This window comes from Nuphar pumila, chromosome 17 (genome assembly GCF_984573655.1).
Source record: "Nuphar pumila chromosome 17, dmNupPumi1.hap1.1, whole genome shotgun sequence".
Lineage (NCBI taxonomy): Eukaryota > Viridiplantae > Streptophyta > Magnoliopsida > Nymphaeales > Nymphaeaceae > Nuphar > Nuphar pumila.
Window position 1 is genome coordinate 57,097,282 of NC_143265.1, and position 27,893 is coordinate 57,125,174.

The 27,893-nt window shown below is 37.4% G+C and overlaps 1 protein-coding gene across 2 annotated transcripts in view; it reads right to left on the reverse strand.

Annotated features, from left to right (window-relative positions):
- SUT2 (sucrose transporter 2) overlaps window positions 1-27,893 on the reverse strand; it is a 161,367-nt gene that overhangs the window by 106,925 nt on the left and 26,549 nt on the right. For both annotated transcript variants that reach the window (XM_089992726.1, XM_089992727.1), the window contains exon 2: window positions 12,087-12,152. In XM_089992726.1, the coding sequence (XP_089848852.1) occupies window positions 12,087-12,152 (66 nt within the window). The remainder of the gene's footprint in view (window positions 1-12,086; window positions 12,153-27,893) is intronic.

Sequence of the window (27,893 nt, forward strand, 5' to 3'; positions counted from 1 at the left end):
CCTTAGAAAACTTCCGGTCACTTCACTGTAAGTTTGAGCGGGGGTGTTAAAATCAAGGTTTTAAAACCCGTGACTCAGAACTCGACTCGTTCTTTATTGACTCGTGACTCGGCGGGTCAACTCGGTGACTCGGACCGGGTTTTGTTAACTTTTGATTTTAAAACAAAGACAATATATAAATTGTCATTTAAACATATAAAGGTTTGTAGAATGACTTAATTACTAGTTTAATTGATTAATAAGTAAAATAACATCAAGTAAAACTGCTCTTAATTCAAATCTCACATTTACTAAAGAAACTACACAAGCAGGAGCAAGTCTTTCAAGACAATATATAAAGAATGACTTAATTACTAGCTTCAAGAACTTTAATAGCCATGCTCGATCATGGTTTACATCCTGAATATATGGACATAGCTGTTGTGTTGCAGGGCTTCAGAAAATCCTTGCAAAATTTTGGGAACATTGAACTTTATCTTCATATTTGTAAGTGTGTTTCTGATGTAGAGTTGATTGGACCATGCCTTATATATCTGCACATAAATGCATATAAGCTTTGGATAATGAGAATGTTGTGATGTATATATATTATAATGATAAATGTGGGCATTTTATGTTGTTGGTTTTGAACAGGCTGGCTGCCAACTATTGTGTAGGTCTCAGAGATGGTTGCATGAGGGATCAGTTATGTTTGCTGGATTAGTGGATTCACTCTATGTTCATTGAGGGGTACTGGGTTTGATTCCTTACCGGGAGCTACCAAAAGGAATGAATGATGGACATGTGAAATTTGATTGACTTTTACTAATTTTGTGATTTTATATTAAGTTGGTAAGCCTATTGTTATTATGCTATTTGTTCTTTGAAAAATGAACACTTACATATGAAAAAAAATGCCCATAGCCTTTGAAAAATGAAAAAAGAAAAAAGTGCCCAAAACTCACCCGAGTCAACCCGAGTCAGGCCGAGTTTTCGCAGAACGAGTTTAGCTTGCCGAGTTGACTCGTTGGAGGGCCGAGCCGAGCCGAGTCACCGAGTTGACTCGGCGAGTTTTAAAACCATGGTTAATATATATATATATATATATATATATATATATATATATATATATATATATATATATATATATATATATCAGTTTTATAATAGCTAATGTCCATTAGGGGCATTTCTGTCTTTTCACATATGTAATAAATAATTGTTTTTTATAAAATAGTTATTTCTTTTTATTTCTTTTATTTTTGTTTTGTAATTAATAAAGCCATTAAGGGCTCTATGGACATAAGACCATAGAGACGTTGGGGTTCCCCATCGGTCACAAATGTGCCCCTTGGGGTCTCCCATCGTCTCTATGTGGGAGCCCTCAATGGCCTCCCACTCTCTCTTTTGTTGTATAAATAGGGGGTGTTTCCCCCCTATTCCCTTATGCTTTTACTAAAGCATTGTCTCAATAAATTGAATACATTTTTATCCTTTTGTGTTGCACTTTGTTGGCTATTATATTGTTCCTTAGTGGACTTGTGCTTGTGCACATTGTAATTGGGATCTTGTAAGCCCTTAGTGGCATTGGTTCTATATTTTTCTGCTATTTCACTATATGTATGGTAATATATATATATATATATATATATATATAACTTAACACCAACCATTGTTCGACCACTTTCTTGTTGGACGGTGGTCAGAAACTAGTCGAACGACAATGAGCCAAACTAGCTTGAGCTTGGTATCCATAAACGAACCAAGCTTGATCAGGCTACTAAGCTCGGTTAAGCAGATTAAGCTCAGTTCATATGGTTTTATAACACCTAGAGAATTAGGATATGTAGAAATTTTTTTTACCAAAAGTTCAAAATGTGGTGCTTTACCTATATGGTTAAGACGTTAGGCATTAACACAGGCGGTGGGGGGTTTGAATCTCATCATTGAATACTTTTTTACGTAAGTTGTTATGCTCGAGTTGAGCCGAGCGAAGCTCGAGTTCGACTCAAGCCAATCCTAAACTAGAGTTGTTCAAGCTCAGCTCATGCTCGAGCCGAGCTTCAACAATAAAATATTTTGCAGAGCCAAGCCGAGCTGGCCCAAGTTGGGCTCGAACTCGTCTCATGTGGATCCCTATCCATGGTTGTCCAGCCATTTTGTCCTTTTGTTCTTTTTTTCTTTTTTTTCAGTTTTAGGTCATCCAGCCAGCCACTAACCGGGAAATGACCGGATGGTGTCGCCTTGGACTTCTATTTTTTCTTTTTTTCTTTTTTCTTTTTTAGCTTTTTGACATTTTGGCCATTTCCCAACCAGTGGCTAGCAAAAAAATAGCCTGCCTTTTTTTAGTTTGCAATGACCAAAAACCTGAAAAAACAGGTTTTTGGTCACCCAAACCTGAAAATGTAGTGGGATGTAAGAGGGTCTACAAAATAAAGATAAAGACAGGTGGTTCTATTGAAAGTATAAGGCCAGACTAATAGCAAATGAGTATACTCAACAGTATGAGATATACTCAACAGTATGAGATTGACTATGTAGGGACATTTGCACTTGTGGCTTATATGACAATGATAAGAACCTTGTAGTTGCACTAAAATGTTGGAGTTTATGACAGTTGGATGCGAAGAATGTCTTATTGAATGGAGACTTGGATGAAAATGTGTACAATGAGTTTCTACAAGGATACTCTGATTTTGAGGGAAGGGTGTATAAATTGAAGAAACTTTGTATGGTTTCAAACAAGATTCATGAGCTTGGTTTGAGAAATTTATTTAAACTATCAGGTATCTTGGGTTTTGAGTAGTCATCATGATCCAACATTATTTGTGTCATTATCTGATTAAGGGAAGTGCATACTTTTCCTGTCTGTGGATGATATGATGTTAACAGGTGATGTGCAAAAAGTTGAAGATACTAAGAAGAGATTGAGTAAATTGTTTGAAATAAAGGATTTGAGAAGCTTGAAGCATTTTCTTAGCCTTGAGATAGCATATTAAAAACAAGAAATTTATTTGTCTTAGAACAAATATGTGACTGAAAAGAGAGTTGACTCTCCCGTGGAACCAAATATGAAGCTAAGAGCATCTGATGGGGAAGAATTAGATGATTCAGTTGTGTACAGGCATTTAGTAGGGAGTTTGACATCCTTAACTATATCTAAACCAGATATCTCATATGTTCATCTTGTGAGCTAGTTTATGAGTTCACTGAGGTCAGTACATCTTGCTACAGTGCTCAGAATCATCTGATATGTTAGATATACTACGCAGTATGGCATGTTCTTCTCATCATCGACCTCCAATGAACTTAGAGGATACTGTTAAAAGTTGTAATCTCATAGACAATCTCAAATGCAAATACCCCATCATATGTAATCTTTTATTTTTTTAGTTTAGTTACAATAGGATAGCTAGTTAGTTTTATTTTTTACTTTTTGGACTATTGTAAGCTTATGCTTTTTGACTTGTCAAAAAGCAAAAAGCAAAAGCATTTTGGACACTTTTAGGCTTTTGCTTTTTGACTAAGTCAAAAAGCAAAGTCCAAAGTAAGAGTCCAACGACTCTTTCTAGCTCCCTCCTTGTATAAATATGAGGCTATACACCATACATTTGTAATTTACTTTTGGTGTGGGTTTTCCCCACTTGAATGAGATATTTTCTTTTTCCTCTTGGTGTATATACTCTTTTGAGTATTTTTTGCTCTTGTGAGTGTATTGAATGAACCTTTGTATTCATTGAAAGAGATCTTTTGTGAGCTTGCTTTTGGAGTTTCGTTTGAAGTTCTATTTCCTTACATGGGGTTGAAGCAAGTTCTTTTTTTATACATTGGGAAACGTGTCACACTAGTTTCTTGCAAGAAAGTGATCTCCCTTAAAATGGTGATCGTGTGGAGGCGTAAAAAGCTTGAAGAAATATTTGTACTCACCATTTGTGATAGAGTATTGTCATCATATGCTTTGTATCAAATCTGCACACTATTATCCTTTTATCTTTTTCTATTTCCTCTCTTACCTCTTCTTCCCAAATATTGTAAAATGAATGACAATGATAATGTCATCATTAAGTCCATCAAACTAAATTATTCAAACTATGTCACATAGGCTTCAATCATAAAGCATCTTATATGAAAGAAGGGTTTACGGGGATTAGTAGATGGAACCAATAAGGAACCTACTCTAATTCTTAATCTTAAGGATGAAGGAGAAAAGGAAATACCTCTCACAGAGGTACAAAGAGTTAAGGCCATATCCACTTATGAGAAAAAGTGGAAAGAGTGGCGTGTGGGACATGCCAAGATCATGTCTTGGCTTATTTCAAGTGTTGATATAAAGCAATGATAGTTTAATAAAATTTGGGCATGCAAATGAAGCATGGGATTATCTTAAGAGCATGTATTGCCTTAGGGATATTACACATGTGTGCAATCTTCAAATTAAAGTAAGAAATATGGTTCAAGGAGACAAGAGCATTAGGGAGTATTATAATGGTTTGTCGGAATTGTGGGAAGAATTAGCTCTTCTTGAACCGAAGTGGCATTGTCCACAAGATATTGAACTCCGCCAAAATCAAATCAATGCAGAGCATTTTTTCATTTCATTAGTGGATTGAGATCGGAATTTGAATCCACTAAGTCTATCCTTCTTCATCGTGGAAAAAGTGTCTTCAATAGAAGACACAATAGAGGAGTTAAGTATGAAAGAAAATAGAGTCAAAAATAGTCTCAAAGAATGATGACGACTCAGTTTTAGCCGTCTCAAAACCAGGAAACTATGTCAGGACTTACAAGCCTTCTCACTATGGAAGGAAAAATGATGAAAAACAAGAAAATGATTTTGAGAGAAGAAAAATCATTTGCTACTATGAACCTAGACATGTAAAAGCCCATTGTCCAAAACTAAAGAGACCCTGCCATGAACCTAGACATGTAAAAGCAATAAAAATTTTTGAAAAAACTTCTCAAAACCTAAAAGGATTTCATATTCCTCAAATTAGATATATTCCAAAATTAAATCTCAATCTCTTATATGTTTCTCAGTTATCTGACCATGGATGTAACATTTCCTTCTCTTCTCATGGTTGCCAAGTGTAAGATCATCAGTTAGGAAAGCTAATTGGGGAAGGCCATAGAGAAGGAAGCCTATACTACATGGACTTTTTGAAAATCCCCAAGAATATGTTTTGTTGTAATGTTCAGAAAATGGACTTGGATTTATGACAGAAGACTTGGCCATCCTAACATATCCAATATTCATCTTTTTCCAAATATGGAAAACTTTTGTAATTCTGAGACATTTAAATGTAAAAAATGTATTCTTAGAAAAATGAAGAGATTAACCTTTCAAGAAAGAAATTTTATCTCATCTCGACCTCTTGAGTTAGTACATTCAGATGTATGGGGACCTGCACCTGTCATATCAGAAGGAGGTTTTCCATACTACGTCATTTTTGTAGATGATTTTACAAGTTACACCTGGATTTATTTTCTCAAACATAAATCTGAAGTATTTTTACATTTCCAAATGTTTCATAAACTAGTTAAGAACCAATTTAAGAATGATATCTCTATATTTCGCATTGATTCAGGGGGAAAGTATTTATCAAAAGCTATGTCACATGGGTGCGGGTGCGGGTGTGACACGGCTGCGGCGCAATTCGAAAAAATTTGGACATGGGGACTCGGCTATATATATATATATATATATATATATATATATATATATATATATATATATATATATATATATATATATATATATATATATATATATATATATATATATATATATATTAATTATATATATATATATTAATTATATATATTTTTTTTAAAATATATATATAATTATATATATAACAATAAATTAACACATAAAGATTGTAAATTTTAAAGCAAAAATAAAAAAGCCCCTACCTCGTTCTTATTTTCCGGCAGTCCCCCCCACCTCCCTGCACCCTCTGCTCGCAGAAGAGGGGCTCGGCCCCTCCCTTTGCCTTCGATTCACAGAGGAGGGGCTCGGCCCATCCTCGTTTCCCTTCTGTTCGGCGGGGCAAGGCTCTGCCTGTCAGCTGAGCCCCCTCCTTCCTCCACTCCTCCTTCTTACCCCTGCCGAACAAAAGGGAAATGAGGAGGGGCTCTGCCCCTCTTCGTTTCCCTTCTGTCCGGCAGGGCAAGGCTCAGCCTGTCAGCTGAGCCCCCTCCTTCCCCCACTCCTACCTCTTACCCCTGCGATAAAAGGGGAAACGAGAGCCCCTCCTCTGTGAGTCGGAGACACAGGGAGGGGCCGAGCCCCTCTTCTCCGAGCAGAGGGTGCGGGGGGGGGAGGGGCTTGCCTAATATAAGTGAAACGAGGAGGGGCTTTGTGAATAGGAGACACTGAGAGGGGCCAAGCCCCTCTTCTGCGAGCAGAGGGTGCAAGGAGGGAGGCTGCGAGCAGAGGGTGCAGAAGGGTCGACATACCTGTTGAGTGTTGACGGAGGGGGAGACGGTGGCTGGCACCTGTGCGTACCGTCACCGGAGTCTGGATCGCCGGTGTGGGTGTAGGAGAAAGTTGCAGGGACTGGGGGGAAGAGGCAAAATCGAGAGGGTAAGCCCCTCCCCTTGTCGATAAACCCCTTTTAGGGTTCGGCTACAGATGAAATTTGGATCTGGGTCGAGTCCGGACCGGACCCGACCCGATCCGGATCCAGAACGTATTTTAAAAATCAAAATGGACAGTTTTGGACTCAATCAACGTTGACTGAGTCCAAAACAAGGATGGACTCGGCCTCGACTCGTTGACCGAGTCCGACTCGGTGTTGACCGAGTCTGGGCCATGTCCGAAGCCGCACCCATGTCGGGGCGTGTCGACTCGGGTGCGGCGCCTCCCTAGCCGAGTCCATGTGACTTAGATCAAAAGAATTTAATGATTATTTGAATCTACATGGTATTTTACATCAAAAGTCATGCCCATATACCCACAACAAAATGGTTTAGCCGAACGAAAACACAGACACATTGTAGAAACAACAATAACTCTACTCATTACTCATCAAGTTCCAAAAAAAATTTGGGCCGAAGCCACCCTAACCGCAGTATATCTCATTAATAGAATGTTGTCGTCTTTGTTAAAAAATGTATCAACTGAATGTATCACTTGTTGAAAAACTTTTTAAATAAATCCCAGATTATTCGCGATTGAGAGTATTTGGTTGCAAATGTTTTGTTTTCTCCAACAAAAATGACAAGCCTTCCCCTCAAGCCATTCCTTGTGCCTTCCTTGGTTATACAAGTGATCAAAAAGGCTATAGATGTCTTGATCTCAGAACTAGAAAGTTATATGTGTCACGAAATGTATCCTTCTTAGAAAATGAAAGTTTCAACTAAAAACTCTGAAGAGGTTGATGAATACTCTTTCTTGTTGGACCTAGTTCCAGAAATTAATGAAGAAAAAGTTGATCAAGAAGATCAAAATAGTATAATCAACATTTAATCATCTCATTCAGACTGCATTCAATACTTCAGGCGAGGAGATCTAGAGCAACCTTGTGCTCTGAAAAAATATATTAAAGCACAAGATCAAATAAGAACCAGAAAATCATCTAGAGTGTCAAAAGTACCTGAAAAATTAGTATCCTATGAATCCTTTTCACCAAAACATCAAGCATATATTGCCCTATTACACTTCTATATAGAACCTCCAAACTATAATATAGCAAAAGAACATTTAGAATGGGTCAAAGTCATGAGAACCGAGTTAAATGCCTTGGAAAAGGCAAACACGTAGACTATTCAAGACATTCCACTTGGGAAAAGGCCCATAGGATGTCAATGGGTATACAAAGTTAAAACTAAGAGTGATGGCACTCTTGAACGTTTTAAAGCTCGATTAGTCGCCAAAGGCTATTCTCAAGAATATGGGATAGACTACGAAGAAACCTTGGAACCAGTCGCTAGAATGACCACCGTAAGAACTCCAATAGCCCTTGCCTCCATAAAGAAATGGCATATCTTTCAAATGGATGTCAAAAATGCATTTCTCAATGAAAGTCTAGCCAAAGAAGTGTATATGAAACCACCTCCTGGCATTGAAATTCCTCAAGGCAAAGCCTTTCGCTTACATATGGTCTTAAGGAAGCCCCAAAGGCTTGGTATGATAGATTCAGTAAGGTTACGCTTGATTTTGGTTTCAATTTTGTCTTACTGACACAGATTTGTTTATTAAGAAATCTAATGCAGGGATCATTATTCTTCTTCTCTATGTGGACGACATGATCATCACAGGAAGTGATAAACAGGGAGTTGACAATATCAAAAAGTTTCTCAAAACCAATTTTGAAATGAGTGATTTAGGTTTTTTAAAAAAATTTCTTGGTATTGAAGTAGCTTATTCTCCTAGAGGTTATTTACTAACTCAATCTAAATGTGCTCTTGACATTATTGACAGGTAAGGAATCACAGATGACAAACATGTTGAAACTCCTGAAGTTGTGAACATCAAAATGAAGATTGATGATGAAGAACCACTTGAGAACCCAACACCTTACAGACAACTTGATGGGGCATTGTCTTATCTCTCCATCACAAGACCTGATGATATTGCACATGTTGTTCACACAGCAAGTCAATTCCAACATGCCCCTACCTCTATTCATATGGGAGCTGTGTTACTCATATTATTAGATATATTAAAACTTCCATTTTTTGAGGATTGTTTTTGTTTGCTTCTTCGTCATTAAAACTAACTGCTTATACTGATGCAGATTGAGAAGGTGATCCAAATGATCGACATGCAACTACTGGGCTTTGTGTGTTTTTAGGAGAACCATTGATTTCTTGGAGATGTAAAAAACAGCAAAAAGTCTCTTTTTCGTCAACTGGAGCCGAGTACAGAGTCATGGCTACAACCGCCATGGAAGTAGTCTGGTTGAGGCGACTGCTTCAAGATATCGGTGTTGGGAGCACAAAAGCATCACGGCTATGCTGTGACAATAAAAGTTTCATTACATTGTCAGCAATCGGACCAGACCAAACATATTGAAATGGACTGCCATTACGTGCGTGAGAAATTTCTACAAGGCATCATTGAGCTTCCATATGTTTCCTCGGAATATCAACTGGCGGATTTCTTTACCAAACCTCTTGTTGCTCCTCGATTCCATTTTCTTTTGGACAAACTTTCGATTGTTCAACTATAAGTTTGAGGGGAAGTGTTAAAAGTTGTAATCTTATAGACAATCTCTTATGTAAATTACCCCATCATATGTAATCTTTTATTTTTTTTTGTTTAGTTACAATAGAATAGGAGTTACTTTTATTTTTTACTTTTTGGACTATTGTAAGCTTATGCTTTTTAACCAAGTCAAAAAGCAAAAAGCAAAAGCATTTTGGCTATGTCACATGGGTGCGGGTACGGGTATGGGTGCGACACAGGTGCAGAGCAATTTCAAAATTTTTGGACACGAGGACACGGCTATATATATGTATATATATCTTTAAATATATATATATAACAATAATAAGACTCGGTCAAAGTTGTGCCCATTAGGTGACATGACTATATATATATATATTATTTATTTAAAAAATAGTGGGTTTCCCCACTTGTTTTATACGTCTTTTGCCTTAAAAATGGACAAAAATAGACTCGGATAAAGTTGACCGAGTCCAAAATGTGGACGGACTCAGTTCTGGTGCCTTGACCGAGTTTGACACTTGGTTCACCATGTCCGAAGCCGCACCCGTGTCTGCACCCGTGTCGGGGCGTGTCGACGCGGGTGCGTCGACCTTATAGCCGAGTCCGTGTGACTTAGCATTTTGGACACCTTTTAGGCTTTTGCTTTTTTACTAAGTCAAAAAGCAAAGTCCAAAGTAAGAGTTGTTGGACACTCCAACGGCTCTATTAGAGCCGTTGGAGAGTCCAACGACTCTTTCTAGCTCCCTCCTTGTATAAATATGAGGCTATACACCATACATTTGTAATTTACTTTTGGTGTGGGTTTTCCCCACTTGAATGAGATATTTTCTTTTTCCTCTTGGTGTATATACTCTTTTAAGCATTTTTTGCTCTTGTCAGTGTATTGAATGAACCTTTGTGTTCATTGAAAGAGATCTTTTGTGAGCTTTCTTTTAGAGTTCCGTTTGATGTTTTATTTCCTTACAGATACCGTGATGCAGACTTTAGAGGGTCTACTCGAGATAAACTATCTAATACAGGTTTTTGTGTTTTTCTTAGAAGTTCACTAATTTCATGGAAGATCAAGAAAAAATAAACAAAATAAACAGTACTTCATTCCACAACTGAGGTAGAGTATAGAGTTACAACCTAAGTTATAGCTGGATATTATATGGGTTAGATGGTTATTGGGAGAGTTTGGAGTTTGTATACATGGGAGAACCCCTTTGTGTTGTGACAACATGAGTGTCATTCACATTCCAAGAGAACAAAACATATTGAGATATATTGTCACTTTACGAGGGCTTATGAAAATAAAATAATCTCTTTTGAGCATGATAGCACTAAGGAGTAAATTGCAGACTAATTTACCAAAAGTCTAGCTCCTCACTTTAGGACATTTCTCTACAAAGTTGTAATGATTTCTCTAGCATCAGCTCGAGTTTGAGGGGGATTATTGAGAAATGTAATATAGTGTATCATTGTTGATGGGTGATGCTCTATTTATAGGGTTATTTTTGTGCATTGGCTTAAGAGATGTATGAGAGTCGAAGTAAGAGGTCTAAAGTTGCCTGATTTGGGTTAATTGGTTAAAGAGGGGGAGTCACCCTTTATATGTTGTAGCATTGTATTCTTTTCAAAGTAATGAAGTTTCTCCGTGTACTCGTATTATGTTCTGTTTTGTATGTTGCACTTATCATGGTTTTATAATAAACTACAAAGGTAATGTAAAGTCTAGAGATTGTCAAGTAAAGAATACTGCCAACGAACTTCTTGTAAACTATGGGATCATCAAAAAGATCTTTGTCGACATGCTTTAGTTTGCAATTTATATCCCTAGGCATATCCACATGCCTTTTATCATCAGTAGTCTAACTTTACTAAAAAAATCTGCTGCATTTTTATGCTAGTCTTAAGATAGCCCTTTTCCACCTCAAGTCCCAAAAAGTATTTCAACTTGCCCAGATCCTTCGTTTTGAAAGATTCTGATAACTGTATTTTTCCATCTCTAATAGTATCAGTCATCACCAGCAATGTCCATATCGTCTACATAAAGGAAGACTAGACATAGGCCCTTGCTAGACATAGCTACAAACAAGACAGAATCATGAATGTGTTGCTTAAAACCCAAATTTTTAATTGTTGTGTTTAATTTTTCAAACCATCCCACGAAATTTGATTCATTGAGTCTCTAAAATCAAGCTCTACCTGACACCCAACTTAAAATTAGCAAATCTTAACCTTCGTACCAAATGTCCTCTACCCTGCTGATGTCAACACTGACACAAATCTTGTGACTGCTGCGAAGTCTTCTCCCCTCCCTCAGAACAATGAGATGCTTCTTCTCGATGTAGGAATGGCTCTAATACCATGTACAAACTCAAGGAACCATAGTAGATGCATGGAAAAAGCAAAAAGAGAGGACTGAACAATAGACTTCATTAGCGTAAAAAGAAAAAAATACACAACACATAAGGGACGAACCCTTATGTCACAATTTTTCTGAGAATGAAATACCCATAGACTAATAAAAAAAGACCTTTACATCTATATAGGGTGCGCAATGACTAAACAGCCCCTCATACATATTATACATACAATGAGAATGCAACAATACAATACACGACCCTCATTAACAATTATAATTGAAGGAAAATTTTTGGCAAATTCTTTATCAATTCACGTGTTGGGAAAAGGAAAAAAGAAACAAAATGCAAGTCAATTATCTTATACAAGGGAGAGATCACTAATTAACAATTTCAGGAAGAACCGAAAGCGATTAGAGAGTTAAAAGTCATTCTATTTTTAATAGGATTCTCCAATAAAATGAAGATTATTTTCACAAATAAATGCTTTGGAGAAACAAAACTAGGAGAAAGGCAATGAAGAACACACAAAAATTTGAAACCACCAACAGGTTCAGAACGAGTAAACTTCGGATATCTTAACTTACCACAAGGCCTGTAATAGGGCCACAAAGCCAGATGAACGAAGAGAATGCATGCCCTATCCCAAGTGTCTACATCCAAAAGTTCAAAAAGATCATCAATAATCATAGAACAACTAGACAACAATCAAGTAGAAACATGAGACCTAGTAAGAACTGCCCTGCAGTAATTTCTGATGGTTTGATGTAAAATAGAACCCATCATATGTAACACAGCTATAATGCATCAATTAGATACTAGCTAGCCTAAGAGTTCAAAGAAAATTTAACATATGCAAAAAACATTATCTGAAAAGAAAAATAAGTAAATGCTACACATATACATACAAAACCTTATCACAATAAAATCTGTGAGGCGATTTCTTCATAGAATCTTTAAAAGAAAAGAGAGATTTTCTTAGGAAAATCAAGGCAGATTTTCCAAAACAAAACCAAAAACCACAAGTTAAAATTTAAATTCTTAGAAATAATTATCAACTATTTCTCCAAAAATATTGGATAATATCAGACTACTGCAACAAATTAAGACATGTTCAGATTTTAAATTTGTAATAAATTGGATTTTTTTCCTTTTAAGAAGGCAAACAAATCTGAGAAGTTCAACTTCTCCTGAGACTTCATGTGTGCATGCTTAAGCATGTGCAAGTACATGCATGCACCCAACTTCACACCCACAAGCACATGCATGCACACATGAACACACACACACATATACATACATACATATATATATATATAAATTGTGACACACATCGATGATATTTTGAAAATAAAAATAGTTTTTTGAAATAATGGGGAAATCACTAAAAGGAAAAATATTGCTATACCTTCAAAGTATCAGTTCTTCAATCATGACAACATTTTGATATTATCACTATATTTTCAAACTTTTCTACTTTTTGTTTTTATTTTAAGCATAAATTTTCTTATTCCTCATATTTTTCTTAACTCATTAACTTTTCTTCATTTTTTTCAGAAAATACTCTAATATTTTTATAATTTTCATCTTTGACAATTTGAACAGTTATCAAAAACCTATAATATCTTAAGATTTTGATATGTGTGAGTCGTTTATAGTAGTGGTTTTATTAAAAGTAATATTCATAAGTCTGGTGGGGTGGTCATACGTAATTTAGCATAATTACGTATGCCTTCTTGTAATCTTGTTCCACGTAATCACCTATTGAAATAGGTGATTAGGGTTAATGAAGAAATCGAACTCTCTCTCTCTCTCCCTCTCTCTCGTCCATCTCTCTCTCTTTCTTGATTATCTGAAACAGAATCTAGGTCTGACAGAATCTAACATGGTATCAGAGCGGGTCTCCCTTCTGGGATGGCGCTGCTGCTGATGTTGCTCAAGGATGCAGATGGTCGTGAAGTGTGAAGCAGGAGTGGTGTCGCTGGATCGTGATCAGGATGCTGCCAGTCGTGAAGGGTGAAGCAGGAGTGGTGTCGCTGATCTCTCTCCAGGATGATGTTGGTCGTGAAGTGTGAAGCAGGAGTGGTGTTGCTGGATCGTGATCAGGCTGCTGCCAATCGTGAAGGGTGAAGCAGGAGTGGTGTCGTTGATCATCGTGATATGCTCGTGGATTTCAAAAAAAGGGAAACTTCTGCACAAGTCCTATGTGCTGGTGTTGTGACCGTGACTGTGTTGCGTTGAGGCTGTTGCTGATCAGAAAGTGTGTGTCTTATCATCATGAACCAGTGATCTGAAGCCATGACTTGGATCAGGTTGGTGTCGTTCCAAGTGGAGATCTGGTCTGTTGAAAGTTTTTGTCAGACGCTGATCTGAAATCAGGTTTGACGTCAGATCTGGTTGTCGTGGATATATTTTTATTATCAGATCATATATTTTTTTATAGATCTAATCGCAGATCTGGAAGGAGAAGAGCAGAAAATAGTGTTCCGCAGAAACAGCAAGTGTCTTGTTGTTGTCCCTAGTGAACAAAAAAATTTTTGTTGTTATGGTTCAGATCTGGTTGTCGTAAAGGAAATTATTAAACTGTCGTGGATATATTTTTATTATCAGATCATATATTTTTTTATAAATCTGATCGCAGATCTGGAAGGAGAAGAGCAGAAAATAGTGTTGTGCAGAAACAGCAAGTGTCTTATTGCTGTCCCTGGTGAACAATTTTTTTTGTTGTTATGGCTGATTCAAGTGCTCTAAATAACGACCAAAAATCAGAGGCCATTGGTGAATATAAGGCCTTTGCGAACCCCTTTTCATATGGATCCTCAGTTAAGCTGGATGATACTAATTATGCAAGGTGGTCTTGCACCTTCATGATGTCTATTTCTGGTCATCGAAAAAAACACATCATGTTGGAATTGGAACCCACTGAAAGAACAGGAAAATATGTCTCATGGGACGAACACAATGACATTGTGATGTCATGGATAATGAACAGTGTTCAACCTCATATAGCTGATGGACTGATTTATTATACCTCAGCTAAACAAATGTGGGACAATCTCCGTGATACATATTCTCATGAAACCAATGTGAGTCGTATTCTACAAGTTGAGTAGGAGATTTATCAATTGCAACAAGGAGATCAGACTTTGGCCCAATACTATGCCTCTGTTAAATTTGCTTTTGAGAGGTTAAATGCACACAGACCCTTATGCTACACCAAACAAAAGTCCCATCAGGAGCAGACTATGGTTGCCTGGTTCCTTACAGGATTATCATCTTATTTTTCAGTTGCCAAAGTTCAAATGCTAACTAGTTCTGATGTTCCTACTCTTGCAGAAGCCTATAATCGTCTGAGTAGGCTTGCCATCACTCTTCCTCAAAATCAATCTGAATCACAGGCATCCGCCCTTGCAATCACCTCAAGTCGTGGAAGAGGTACTTTCTTGAATTTTCGAGGAAGAGGTCGCAATCGAAATACTGGAGGAAGAGGAAGGCTTCAATGTACATATTGTGGTAAACTGGGACATCTTGAAGATAGATGTTGGGATAAGACTGGTCGATCTCCTATCCCATCATCCAAAACGAATGTGTCCAAGGCTCAGGTTGCTAAACTCGAGGCAGAGAACCCCACTACCTCCTCCAGTGATTCGATTATTCTCAATCGTGCAAAGTATGATGAATTGGTGTCCCACCGGCTTCCAAGTTCGAGTACTCCTATGCCTGTTGCTGATGTGGCATGCTCTACAGGTGATAGCCTGAGTTATCAAGGTAGTAGATGGATTATTGATTCGGGTGCCTCTAGGCACTTGTGTGGGACTTCCCATAATTTTTCTAAGTTACATCCTATTGCTGAGCCTCGCAATGTTATACTTTCGCAATGTTATACTTGCTGATGGGAGATCTTCTCCGGTTGTAGGCCAGGGAAACATCCCTATATCCCCGACACTTCAATTGACTAATGTCCTCCACGCTCCTTCATTTCCTCAGAATTTACTATCTGTTAGTCGTATTGCTAAGGAAAATAATTGTAGGGTGATATTTGATCCTGTGTGTTGTATTTTTCAGGACCTGCTGACGGGGAAGAGGATTGGTGGAGGCCATGAGGAAGGTGGTGTCTATTATCTACATCAACCGGTTGGATCAATGAATTATGTGTCTGAGCCATCCTCCACTACCTATCAGTGGCATCTTCGTCTTGGTCATGTTCCGTTGCCAAAGCTTCGTAGACTTATCCCTCAGATTTCTCCGTTTGATTCCTTTTAGTGTGATGCCTGTCGATTGGGCAAACATCACAGAAGCTCCTTTCCATCTAGTCAGAGTTCATCGAGTCATGCATTGTTTGACATTTTGCATGTTGATGTATGGGGACCTAGTAGAGTACCTTGTCGATCTCAGTGTCGTTATTACTTAGTTATTGTTGATGATTTTTTCAGATTGTCATGGGTTTTCTTAATAAAAGAAAGGTCGGAGGTTGCCTCCATTCTTATGTCTTTTGTCATTGAAATAAAGACTCATTTTCACTCTCTTGTCAAGATTATCCGCATTGATAATGCTCTCGAATTTAAGTCAAATGAATTATAACAATTTTATCGAAATCATGGCATCCGTCCTCAAACCACTTGTGCCCATACATCTCAGCAAAATGGCGTTGCTGAGAGAAAACATAGGCATCTTCTAGAGGTAGCTCGCACTCTTATGTTGCAATCAAATATGTCACCCTCATATTGGGGAGATGCTATTCTCACTGCTTGTTATCTCATTAATCGTATGTCGTCTTCATCCTTGGAAGAACAAATTCCTTTTCAAATTCTCTATCATAGTGCTCCACTATTCCCTATTTCTCCCAAAGTATTTGGATGTGTTTTCTTTGTTCATAAACTTGGACCTAACCGTGATAAATTATTTGCCCAAGCCATCAAGTGTGTCTTCCTTAGATATCCAAAAAATCAAAAAGGCTACCGGTGCTATGATCTCATCTCTTGTAGAGAGTATGTTAGTGCGGATGTATCTTTCTTTGAATCTGTTCCTTATTTTTCAACCACTGCATCCAGACTACATGTTGAACATGGTGATACATTGCCTCCTCCCATTCCTCCTTTTCCCTTGGAGTCGTTTTCTCAGACTATCTCTCATTCTCAGTCTTCCCCAACTGGTCAGTATCGTGATCCTCCTCTGGTGTACACTCGCAGATTACTACCTGAATTAGCACCTACATCACTGCCTTCTTCAGAAGTAAGTTCTCCTAAAAATATTAAGATGTCTAATGTTGATGATGATAGACCTATCGCTCTCAGGAAAGGTAAAAGACAATGCACATTACATCCTATTTCCAAGTTTGTTTCTGAGGCACACCTTGGGGTTCACATGAAGAATTTTATCTCTGCTCTTTCTGCCACTTCTGTGCCACTTAGTCATCATCAAGCATTATTAGATCCTAAGTGGAAGCAAGCGATGCAGGTTGAGATGGATGCCTTGCTCTCATATGACACGTGGGATTTGGTTGTTCCTCCCACTGATGCAGATATTGTTGGATGTAAGTGGGTCTACACCATTAAGTACAACTCAGATGGCTCAATCGAAAGGTACAAGGCTCGATTGGCCGCCAAAGGGTATACTCAAACATATGGGGTTGACTTCTTTGAGACTTTTTCTCCAGTAGCTCATCTTGGGACTATTCGGTGTTAAATTATGTAAATCCAACTTGTAATTTAGTATATATATTTTATATATATAAGGTAATACATATACATATATTATATATATGTATATGTGTCTACCTATTATATATATATATAATATATATATTTCTATCTTTAGTCTTAGGGGTAGTTTAGGCATTTTACACATATTCTTTTTCGTGAATATGCATGTATTTCTTTTGTATTTTTCCTTTTTCTTTTTTCTTAATCTCTTTTTCTTTTCATAAAAGGTCTTGTACTTGCCTTAGGAGGGGCCCAACCCACTAGTCGTTGGACCCCTCCAACGATCACATTTGTGACCGTTGAAGGGGCTGCAACGACTATGTGGAGCCCCTTCCAAGGCCTCCCAATGCCCTATATATATGGGCATTATTTCTTGTATTATCTCAAGGGTTTTGTGACTATTGTCCAGCCTTTTTGTTGTTTATGAATCTTATGAGTGCATTTGCACATTTGTAAGTTCGTGTTTTGTGCTTTTGTGCACAAGTGTTTCAAGTGTTCTTGTTGTGCGTATGTGCACGCATTTATTTTCAAGAATATTGTTTTATTGATTATAGTATCTTGTTGAAGATACTTTCACATGGTATCAGAGCCTCGTTGAAGAAGAAGAATTGTGAGTCTCCTCTGTTTTGAGTGCCTTGAAAAACGTGCCTTCACGCTTTTAAAGTTTGAAGTGGATCATCTTCTTCGGGCAATATTTTAGAAGTCTCTTTTATCAAGAAAGACGCGAAAACTATTTGAGGTATGTATTATTTTTTGTCTTCTTTCCTCTCTAATGGGCGAAAAAGACTCATTTCTCTCTTGGGTTTAAACTTAATGGCTCAAACTATCATGTTTGGGCCGGTAATATGGAAACCCATATTAAAGGAAAGGGGCTTTGGGGTTACTTTCATGGTTCAATACCGGAACCCAAAATCACTATCATTGAAAAAAGAGATATTAAGATCCTTGAAGGGGAAAAAAGACAAAGGGCTCTTGAAGAATATTCTAAAAAGCATGATGAATGGGAGATGAAGAACTTCAAGATCTTATCTTGGATTTTTTCATCCGTTGAGATCAAGATAAACGCCAATATCATCAAGTTTAAAAAAGCTTCTGAAGCTTGGTTGTATCTTGAGAAAATGTACACTTCAACAGACTTATCTCACAAGTACTATCTCCAAAAGAGGGCTTTGACCCTCCAACAAAATGAGATGTTCATTCGGGAGTACTTTGCCAAATTATCCTTTATTTGAGACGAGCTTGTCATGCTTGAACCAAAATGGAGTGGAGAAGCAATCGAATTAAGGCACAAACAACTTGAGGAAAACCGGTTCTTCAACTTTCTAAATGGTCTTAGACCCGAATTTGAACAAGTTCGGTCCTCTCTTCTCCCCGCCTTCACATCTACCTCACTTGAAGATGTAATCACTAAGCTAAGTGATGAAAAAACCCGTATGTGGATTAGCAAGAGTAATCCTAGCATTCTTGTTACCTCTTCTACTCAAGAAGATTGTGAAGTGGTTAATGTCGTGTCAAGACCGGAGAATAGTATGAAGACCTATAGACCTCCTCATTTCAAGAACCAAGGTCAAGGAGGAAATGATCGGTATGGCAAAAAAGACTATAGCAAATTGAATTGCCATTTTTGTAAAGAACCAGGGCATATCAAACCCATGTGCCCTAAATGGAAGAAATTAATTGCAACGGTTATGGCATCCCAATCGGAGGAACGACCTTCATCATCAGGTGGGTCTCTTTCTCTTCAACAAATCGTAGAAGCATTGCAACCTCTTCTCAAGGGAAGCATTTCCGGAGCCGCTATGTCATCTTCCTCCCCCCCCCCGATAAGACATCTTGGCTTTTAGATTCCGGGGCATCTTTTCACATGACCCCAAGTACTTGCCCTCTTTCAAATTTTTCTAAAAATTCTCTTCCATCCTTTGTCTCCACCGCGGATGGAACACCTCTTGAAATTAAAGGAATAGGCAATTTTGAAAAACAAGATTTCTTTGTTCCAAAAATCCGTCTTATCGCAAAACTAAATTTAAATCTTCTTTCCGTCTCCCAACTCTCGGACCATGGTTGCGATATAAAATTCTCTTCTAATAAATGTTGGATACAGGATCGCCAGTCCGGGAGATTGATTGGGGAAGGCTCTAGGAGAGGAGATCTCTACTACATTGATTTTCTTCAAGTTCCCAAGAGTCAATTTTGTAATGTTGTTCAAAACAAAGATATTCATGTATGGCATAAGAGATTGGGTCATCCCAATATTGTTAAAATCTCCTATTTGTCTTTTATTAAACATTTTTGTAAAAGTGATTTTTTATGTAATGAATGTATTCTTGGGAAGATGATGTTAAAATGTATCTCCTAAAATCATTATTGTAAATATAAATATATATATTTATATACATAGAGATACATTTACATATAATATATTATATGTACATATATCTCTATATATATAAATATATATATTTATATATATTTACCTGAAAGGGTATTTTTGTAATTTCCTATTTTGCGCATATTCCTTTTGGAATATGTTATAATTTTTCTTATTTATTGTTTTGTAATTCTTTTTTGTCTTTTCTTTTTTTTTATTTAAAGTGCATTGGGGGTCCCCCAATAGAGTCGTTGGGGGCCCCCAACGGTCACAAAATGTGACCGTTGGGGGCTCCCAACGACTCCTTTGGGAGCCCCCCCCCCCCTTTGCACCTTTTGCCACTTGTATAAATAGGGGTGTTCCCCCCTTGTATTTCAAAAGCTTGAGAGTCTCAAGCAATTGTTCTTTTTATTTAATACATGCATTATTGCATGTTTACTACTTTTACGCTTTTTGCGTATTTTGTTCAAGTGTTGTGAGAGTGTTTGTGAACACTTCTTTTATAAAGTATTCATGCTTGTATGCGTATTGTCTTTCCATAGACAATTTTACATGGTATCAGAGCCAGGTTGGTGATAGAGGATTGTGGGATTCTCTTCTTTTCAAGTGCCTCGAAAAGCGTGCCTTTGGATTTTTGGAGATTGAAGTGGTGGATCTTGCCTCTCAAATATTTTAGAAGGATCTTGCGCAAGCTAGCATTTGGGATATTGTGTTGGTACGCCATTTCTCCCTTTCTCTCTACCTCATAATGGGCGAAAAAGAGTCTCACTTTACTCTTGGCTTCAAATTAAATGGGTCCAAATATCATATTTGGGCCGGAAACATGGAGGCTCACATAAAAGGGAAGGGGCTATGGGGTTATGTGCAAGGCACAATTCCGGAACCGGAACCCAAGATTACCGTGGTAAACGGAAGTGAGATCAAGATTCTTGAAGGAGAAGAAAGAGTTAAAGCTCTTGAAGAATATTCTAAGAAACACGATGAGTGGGAAATTAAGAATTTCAAAATTCTTTCTTGGTTCTTCTCATCCTTTGAAACCAAGATTAATGCCAACATTATTAAATTCAAAAAGGCATCGGAAGCTTGGCATTATCTTGAAAAAATGTATACATCGAGGGACCTATCTCATAAGTATTATCTTCAAAAGAAGACTCTCTCTCTTACTCAAGGTGAAATGACTATTAGGGAATATTTTGCCGATCTCTCCTCCGTTTGGGATGAGTTTGTCATGCTTGAACCAAAATGGAGTGGAGAAGCAATTGAACTCTATCACAAGCAACTTGAAGAAGATCGGTTCTTCAATTTTTTGAATGGGCTAAAGCCCGAATTTGAGAAAATAAGGTCCTCTCTCCTATCATCTTTTTCTCCTCCCTCTCTTGAAGATGTACTCACCAAATTAAGTGGTGAGGAGACTCGTATGAGTTTATGTAAACAAGGATCAAGTGTTATTATGGTTCCTTGTAATTAAGAAGAAAGTAACGAGGTCAATGCCGTATCAAGACCCGGAAACAATGTAAGAGCCTATCGCCCCCCTCATTTTAAACCACAAAATCAAGGTGAAAATGGTGGGCCAAGAGGAAAAAGGGACTATAGCAAAATTATTTGTCATTTTTGTAAAAACCCGGACATATCAAACCCATATATCCTAAATGGAAAAAGCTTCTCGTGATGGCTACCACCGGTGTTCCACAGAAGGAGGAGGCATCATCAAGTGGGTCACTTTCTTTAAATCAAATAGTGGAATCCCTTCAACCCCTACACAAAGGAGTTACCTCCGGTGTCGTCGTGTCTACCTCATCTCTTCCAGGTAAAGTCTCTTGGCTTTTGGACTCCGGTGCATCTTTTCATATGTCCCCAAACATGTTTTCACTTTCCGATTTCTCAAAAAATGGTTCCCCCTCTTTTGTTTCCACTGCGGATGGAACATCTCTTAAAATTAAAGGCATAGGTAATTTCGAATCTCAAGATTTTTTTATTCCGAAAATTAGATTTATACCTAAACTAAATTTAAATCTTCTCTCTGTTTCTCAACTCTCGGACCATGGTTGCGATATTAAGTTCTCTTGTGATAAATGTTTAATACAGGATCGTCGGTCCGGGAAATTGATTGGGGAAGGCTTTAGAAAATGAGACTTATACTATATGGAATCTCTTCGAGTTCCAAAATCTTTTTGTAATGTGGCCCAAAACAAAGATATAAATGTATGGCACAAAAGACTTGGTCATCCTAATATCACCAAGTTGTATTATTTGCATTGTGCAAAAGACCTATGTAAAAGTTCATTTTCTTGTAATGATTGTATTATCGAAAAAATGCAAAGTTTACCTTTTGAGCAAAGAACCATGTTCGCTTCTAAAAATTTCGAAATTGTTCATTCGGATGTTGGGGGACCCGCACCCAGGGTTACCGGAAGCGCCTAGCTAAAAGGGGAAGCGCGCTTCCGAAGCGTGGGGGGAAGCGTCCCCCTTTTTTGGGAAGCACGCTTCCCTTTAATGGGGTACGCATTTCCCTTTAATGTGGGACACGCTTCCCTTTAATGGGAAGCGCGCTACCCATCACGCTTCCCCCTCGCTTCCCCCACGCTTCCCCCTTGCTTCCCCTATTTTTTCAAATTTTTTGTATTTTTTATTTTTTATTTTTATTTTTTTTTTCGCTTCCCCCTCGCTTCCGAGATGCTTCCTAGGTCGCTTCCGAGATGCTTCCTAGGTCACTTCCGAGACACTTCCCGAATCGGTCCTAAGTGGCCCCACGCTTCCCCGCTTCCTAAAATTTTGAAAGTGCCTCGCTTCCCGTTCCCGCTTCCCGTATCGCTTCCTGCTCCCGCTTCCTCAACTGACAACCATGCCCGCACCTGTGACTTCAAAAGGAGGCTTCTCTTATTATGTCATTTTTGTGGATGATTTTTCCAGATATTCATGGATCTATTTTCTTAAGTTCAAACATGAAGTTTTTTCGTGTTTTAAAACCTTTCATTCAATGATCAAGAATCAATTCAACAGTAATATAAAGATATTTAGGAGTGATTTTGGAGGGGAATATCTCTCCAATCAATTTAAAGTATATCTTGAGGATCATGGAATTATCCATCAAAGGTTTTGTCCTAAAACCCCTCAACAGAATGGGTTGGCCGAAAGAAAACATAGGCACATCATTGAAACCACTAGGACCCTTCTTATTTCCCAAAACATTCCTAAAAAATTTTGGGCAGAAGCAGCTCTTGCTTCTGTTTATTTGATAAATCGCCTACCATCAAGGATATTAGGAAAAATATCCCCTTTTGAGATTTTATATAAACTTGAACCGAATTATAATAGGTTACGTGTCTTTGGGTGTAAGTGTTTTATACTTACGGATAAGAATGACAAATTATCTCCCAAGGCTATCCCTTGCGCCTTTCTTGGATATTCCGAAACTCAAAAAAGGTTTCGTTGTTATGATCTTCGATATGATAAGTTATATGTCTCTAGAAATGTAACTTTTTGGAAAATGAAAGTGGCTTTGAAAAAATTGTTTCTCAACAAGAAAATTTTGATTATTCCTTATTTGATCTATGGTCTAGTAATGATGATATATCTAGTGATGATGATGTATCATCAAATCACGATGAGGAAAATGATGGTGACATTGGTGAACCTAACTCACTCAATGAACAAGAAAGTAAACTTTCAAATGATCCAATAACCTACTCTCGTAGAAACCAAGACACCTTTAGAAGTGTTATTGACCAGTATAGTGAGCTTGTTCCTACTGTCGGCCACCGGAGATTTGAAAGGAATAGAAGACCTCCAACTCGTTTTGTTTCTTTTGATTCTTTCTCACCCCGATATAGGGCTTGTCTTAGTGTCATTCACTCTTATTTTGAACCAAGGAATTTTGAAGAAGCCAAAAAATGTATAGAATGGCAAGAAGCCATGCAAAATGAACTTAATGCCCTTAAAAGGGCTGAAACTTGGGATTTTCAAACTCTACCCATAGGAAAGAAAACTATAGGTTGTCGATGGGTTTTTAAGGTTAAAACTAAAAGTGATGGATCCTTGGAAAGGTATAAAGCTCGTTTAGTTGCTAAAGGGTATGGGCAAGAGTATGGGATTGATTATGAGGAAACTTTTGCCCCTATAGCCCGAATGGTTACAGTTAGATGTCTTATTACTATTGCATCTATTAAAAATTGTAACATTTTTCAAATGGATGTGAAAAATGCTTTTTTAAATTGTGATCTTAACGAAGAAGTATATATGGATGCTCCATCAGGCATGAAGATTCCTAAAGATAAAGTTCTTCGTCTTCGTAAAGCCCTCTATGGTTTGAAACAGGCCCCCAAGGCCTGGTATGATAGATTTACTAGTGTAATGTTGGAAAATGGATTTTCCTCGTGTTATATTGACACTGCTCTATTTACTAGAAGATCTAATGCAGGAATTGTGATTCTATTACTCTATGTTGATGACATGTTGATTACAGGTGATGATGTTCAAGGAGTCAAGGGTATTAAGTCCGTCTTGACTTCAAAATTTGAGATGTCTGACATATTTTCTTGGTATTGAGGTTGTCTATTCGCAATGTGGTTATTTTTTATCTCAGTCTAAGCTTGCTTGTGAGATTATTGACAGATCAGGAATTTCTGATAACAAAGTATGTGAAACTCCTGAAGTCGTGGGATCAAAAATGAAGATTGACGATGGTGTTCCCCTAACCGATCCTACTCCTTATAGGCAGTTGGTAGGCTCTCTATTGTACCTTAGCATTACTCGACCTGACTTGTCGCATGCTATTCACATCGCCAGTCCATTCCAGCACGCTCCTACAACCGTTGATATGAGTGATGTCCTTCGCATCATCAGATATTTGAAGGGAACCATGAACAAGGGAGTATTTCTATCTTCTTCCTCTGAATTAAAATTGCTTGCTTACACTGACTCAGATTGGGGAGGTGACCCTAGTAATCGTCACTCCACCACTGGTTTTTGTATTTTTCTTAAGAGAATCTTTGATCTCATGGCGATGTAAAAAGCAACAGAAGGTCTCTTTGTCATCCACAGAAGCCGAATATAGAGCCATGGCATCTACCACCATGGAAATTGTACGGATTCGACGTCTTTTGGAAGATATGGGAGTGGTTGTCGAAGAATCAACAAAGCTATGTTGTGACAATAAAAGTGCAATCTACATTGCCAAGAACCATACCTTTCACGATCGAACAAAGCATATAGAGATGGATTGTCATTATGTCAGAGAAGAATACTTGAAGAAGGTCATTAATCTACCATATGTGACATCTGAGTATCAACTTGCCGACTTCTTCACAAAAGCTCTATGTTCGCCCAGATTTCATTTCCTTCTTGACAAACTTGCGGTTATCACACCGTAAGTTTGAGGGGGGGTGTTAAAATGTATCTCCTAAAATCATTATTGTAAATATAAATATATATATATTTATATACATAGAGATACATTTACATATAATATATTATATGTACATATATCTCTATATATATATTTATATATATTTACCCGAAAGGGTATTTTTGTAATTTCCTATTTTGCACATATTCCTTTTGGAATATGTTGTAATTTTTCTTATTTATTTTTTTGTAATTCTTTTTTGTCTTTTCTTTTTTTTATTTTTTTATTTTATTTAAAGTGCATTGGGGGTCCCCCAATAGAGTCGTTGGGGGTCCCCCAATAGAGTCGTTGGGGGTCCCCCAATAGAACGACTCCTTTGGGAGCCCCCCCCCCCGCTTTGCACCTTTTGGCACTTGTATAAATAGGGGTGTTCCCCCCTTGTATTTCAAAAGCTTGAGAGTCTCAAGCAATTGTTCTTTTTATTCAATACATGCATTATTGCATGTTTACTACTTTTACGCTTTTTGCGTATTTTGTTCAAGTGTTGTGAGAGTGTTTGTGAACACTTCTTTTATAAAGTATTCATGCTTGTATGCGTATTGTCTTTCCATAGACAATTTTACAGATGAAGTGTTTACCTTTTCCTCAAAGATCCATGTTTACGACAAAACCTTTTGAAATTGTCCATTCTGATGTATGGGGTCCGGCTCCTGTGATATCTAAGGGAGGATTTTCATACTATGTGATTTTTGTGGATGACTACACTAGGTTTTGTTGGATTTATTTTCTTAAACATAAACATGAAGTCTTTTCAACTTTTAAAAATTTTCATATGATGATTTTAAATCAATTCAATGGAAGTCTAAAAATCCTTAGGTCCGACTCTGGAGGAGAATACCTCTCAAATGAATTCAAGAGTTATCTTGAAAGTTTTGGTATTCTTCACCAAAAATCTTGTCTGAAAACCCCTCATCAAAATGGGTTAGCCGAACGAAAGCATAGGCATATCATTGAAACAACTAGGACTTTGCTCATTTCACAAAACATTCCAAAGAATCTCTAGGCTGAAGCAGCCCTTACCTCTGTCTATCTCATAAACAAACTTTCATCAAAAAATTTAAGCAAAATTTCCCCTTTTGAAAAATCATACGAAAAGGAACCTGATTATAGCAGGTTAAGGGTCTTTGGGTGTAAATGTTTTGTTCTTACTGATAAAAATGACAAACTTTCTCCAAAGGCCATTCTGTGTGCATTTCTTGGCTATTCTGAAACCCAAAATGGGTTAGCCGAACGAAAGTATAGGCATATCATTGAAACAACTAGGACTTTGCTCATTTCACAAAACATTCCAAAGAATCTCTAGGCTGAAGCAGCCCTTACCTCTGTCTATCTCATAAACAAACTTTCATCAAAAAATTTAAGCAAAATTTCCCCTTTTGAAAAATTATACGAAAAGGAACCTGATTATAGCAAGTTAAGGGTCTTTGGGTGTAAATGTTTTGTTCTTACTGATAAAAATGACAAACTTTCTCCAAAGGCCATTCTGTGTGCATTTTTTGGCTATTCTGAAACCCAAAAGGGTTTTCGTTGTTATGATGTCAAAAGTGATAAGTTGTATGTTTCCAGAAATGTGAGTTTTTTGGAAAATCTTAGTGGCTTCAAAAATTGTGAATCTCATGATGAGAATGTAGATTATTCTTTTCTATTTGATCTACTAGATAAAAACGATGATACTAGTGATGATGAGTCAGATCAAAATGACTCAAGTGATATTGAAACTGAGGAAAACATTCCCTTGCTCTCTTCATCTCATCAACATATTGATGAAAGATTACCTAGAGATCCTATTACCTATATTCACAGAGACCGAAACACCTTTAGAAGTGCTCTTGAAAGATATGATAATGCTAGTCCAAGTGCTCCTCAGAGTGAAGTGATCCCCCGTAGAACCGAAAGAAGTAGAAAAGTTTCTTCTAGGTTCATTTCCTATGACTCTTTTTCACCTAAATATAGAGTTTGTCTTAGTGTCATTCATTCTTATATAGAACCTAGAAACTTTGAAGAAGCACGAAAGTGCCCTGAATGGATTACAGCAATGGATAATGAACTTGGAGCTCTGAGAAAAGCCAAAACTTGGGAGTTTCAAAATCTTCCTAAAGGTAAGAAAACAATAGGGTGTAGATGGGTTTTCAAAGTAAAGACTAAAAGTGATGGATCTCTTGAGAGATATAAAGCTCGATTGGTTGCAAAAGGATATAGTCAAGAGTATGGTATTGACTATGAGGAAACTTTTGCTCCTGTAGCTTGTATGGTCACTGTCTGACAAAAGGATATAGTCAAGAGTATGGTATTGACTATGAGGAAACTTTTGCTCCTGTAGCTTGTATGGTCACTGTCTGATGTCTTATAATTGTTGCCTTTATCAACAAGTGGAACATCTACCAAATGGACGTTAAAAATGCTTTTTTAAATGGCGATTTAAATGAAGAAGTTTATATAGATGCTCCACCTGGAATGGAGATTCCCAAGGGAAAAGTGCTTCGTCTTCAAAAAACACTTTATGGTCTAAAACAAGCCCCCAAGGCTTGGTATGATAGGTTTAATTCTGCAATGATTGAAAATGGTTTTTCTTCTTGCTTTACTGACACCGCTCTATTTGTTAGAAAATCCAATGCAGGAATTATGATCTTATTATTATATGTGAATGACATGCTCATCACTGGAAGTGATTCTAACGGGGTTAAGAGTATAAAATCTATTTTGAAAGATAAAATTGAAATGACTGATTTGGGTTTTCTCACTTACTTTTTGGGAATTAAAGTAGCATACTCTCTTAGAGGGTATTTTTTATCTCAAACTAAGCTTGCTTCCGAGATCATTGACAGGTCAGGCATTACAGATGAGAAGGTTTGTGAAACTCCTACTGTAGTAGGGGCAAAGATGAAAATTGATGATGGTGTTCCTCTTTCGAATCTTATAC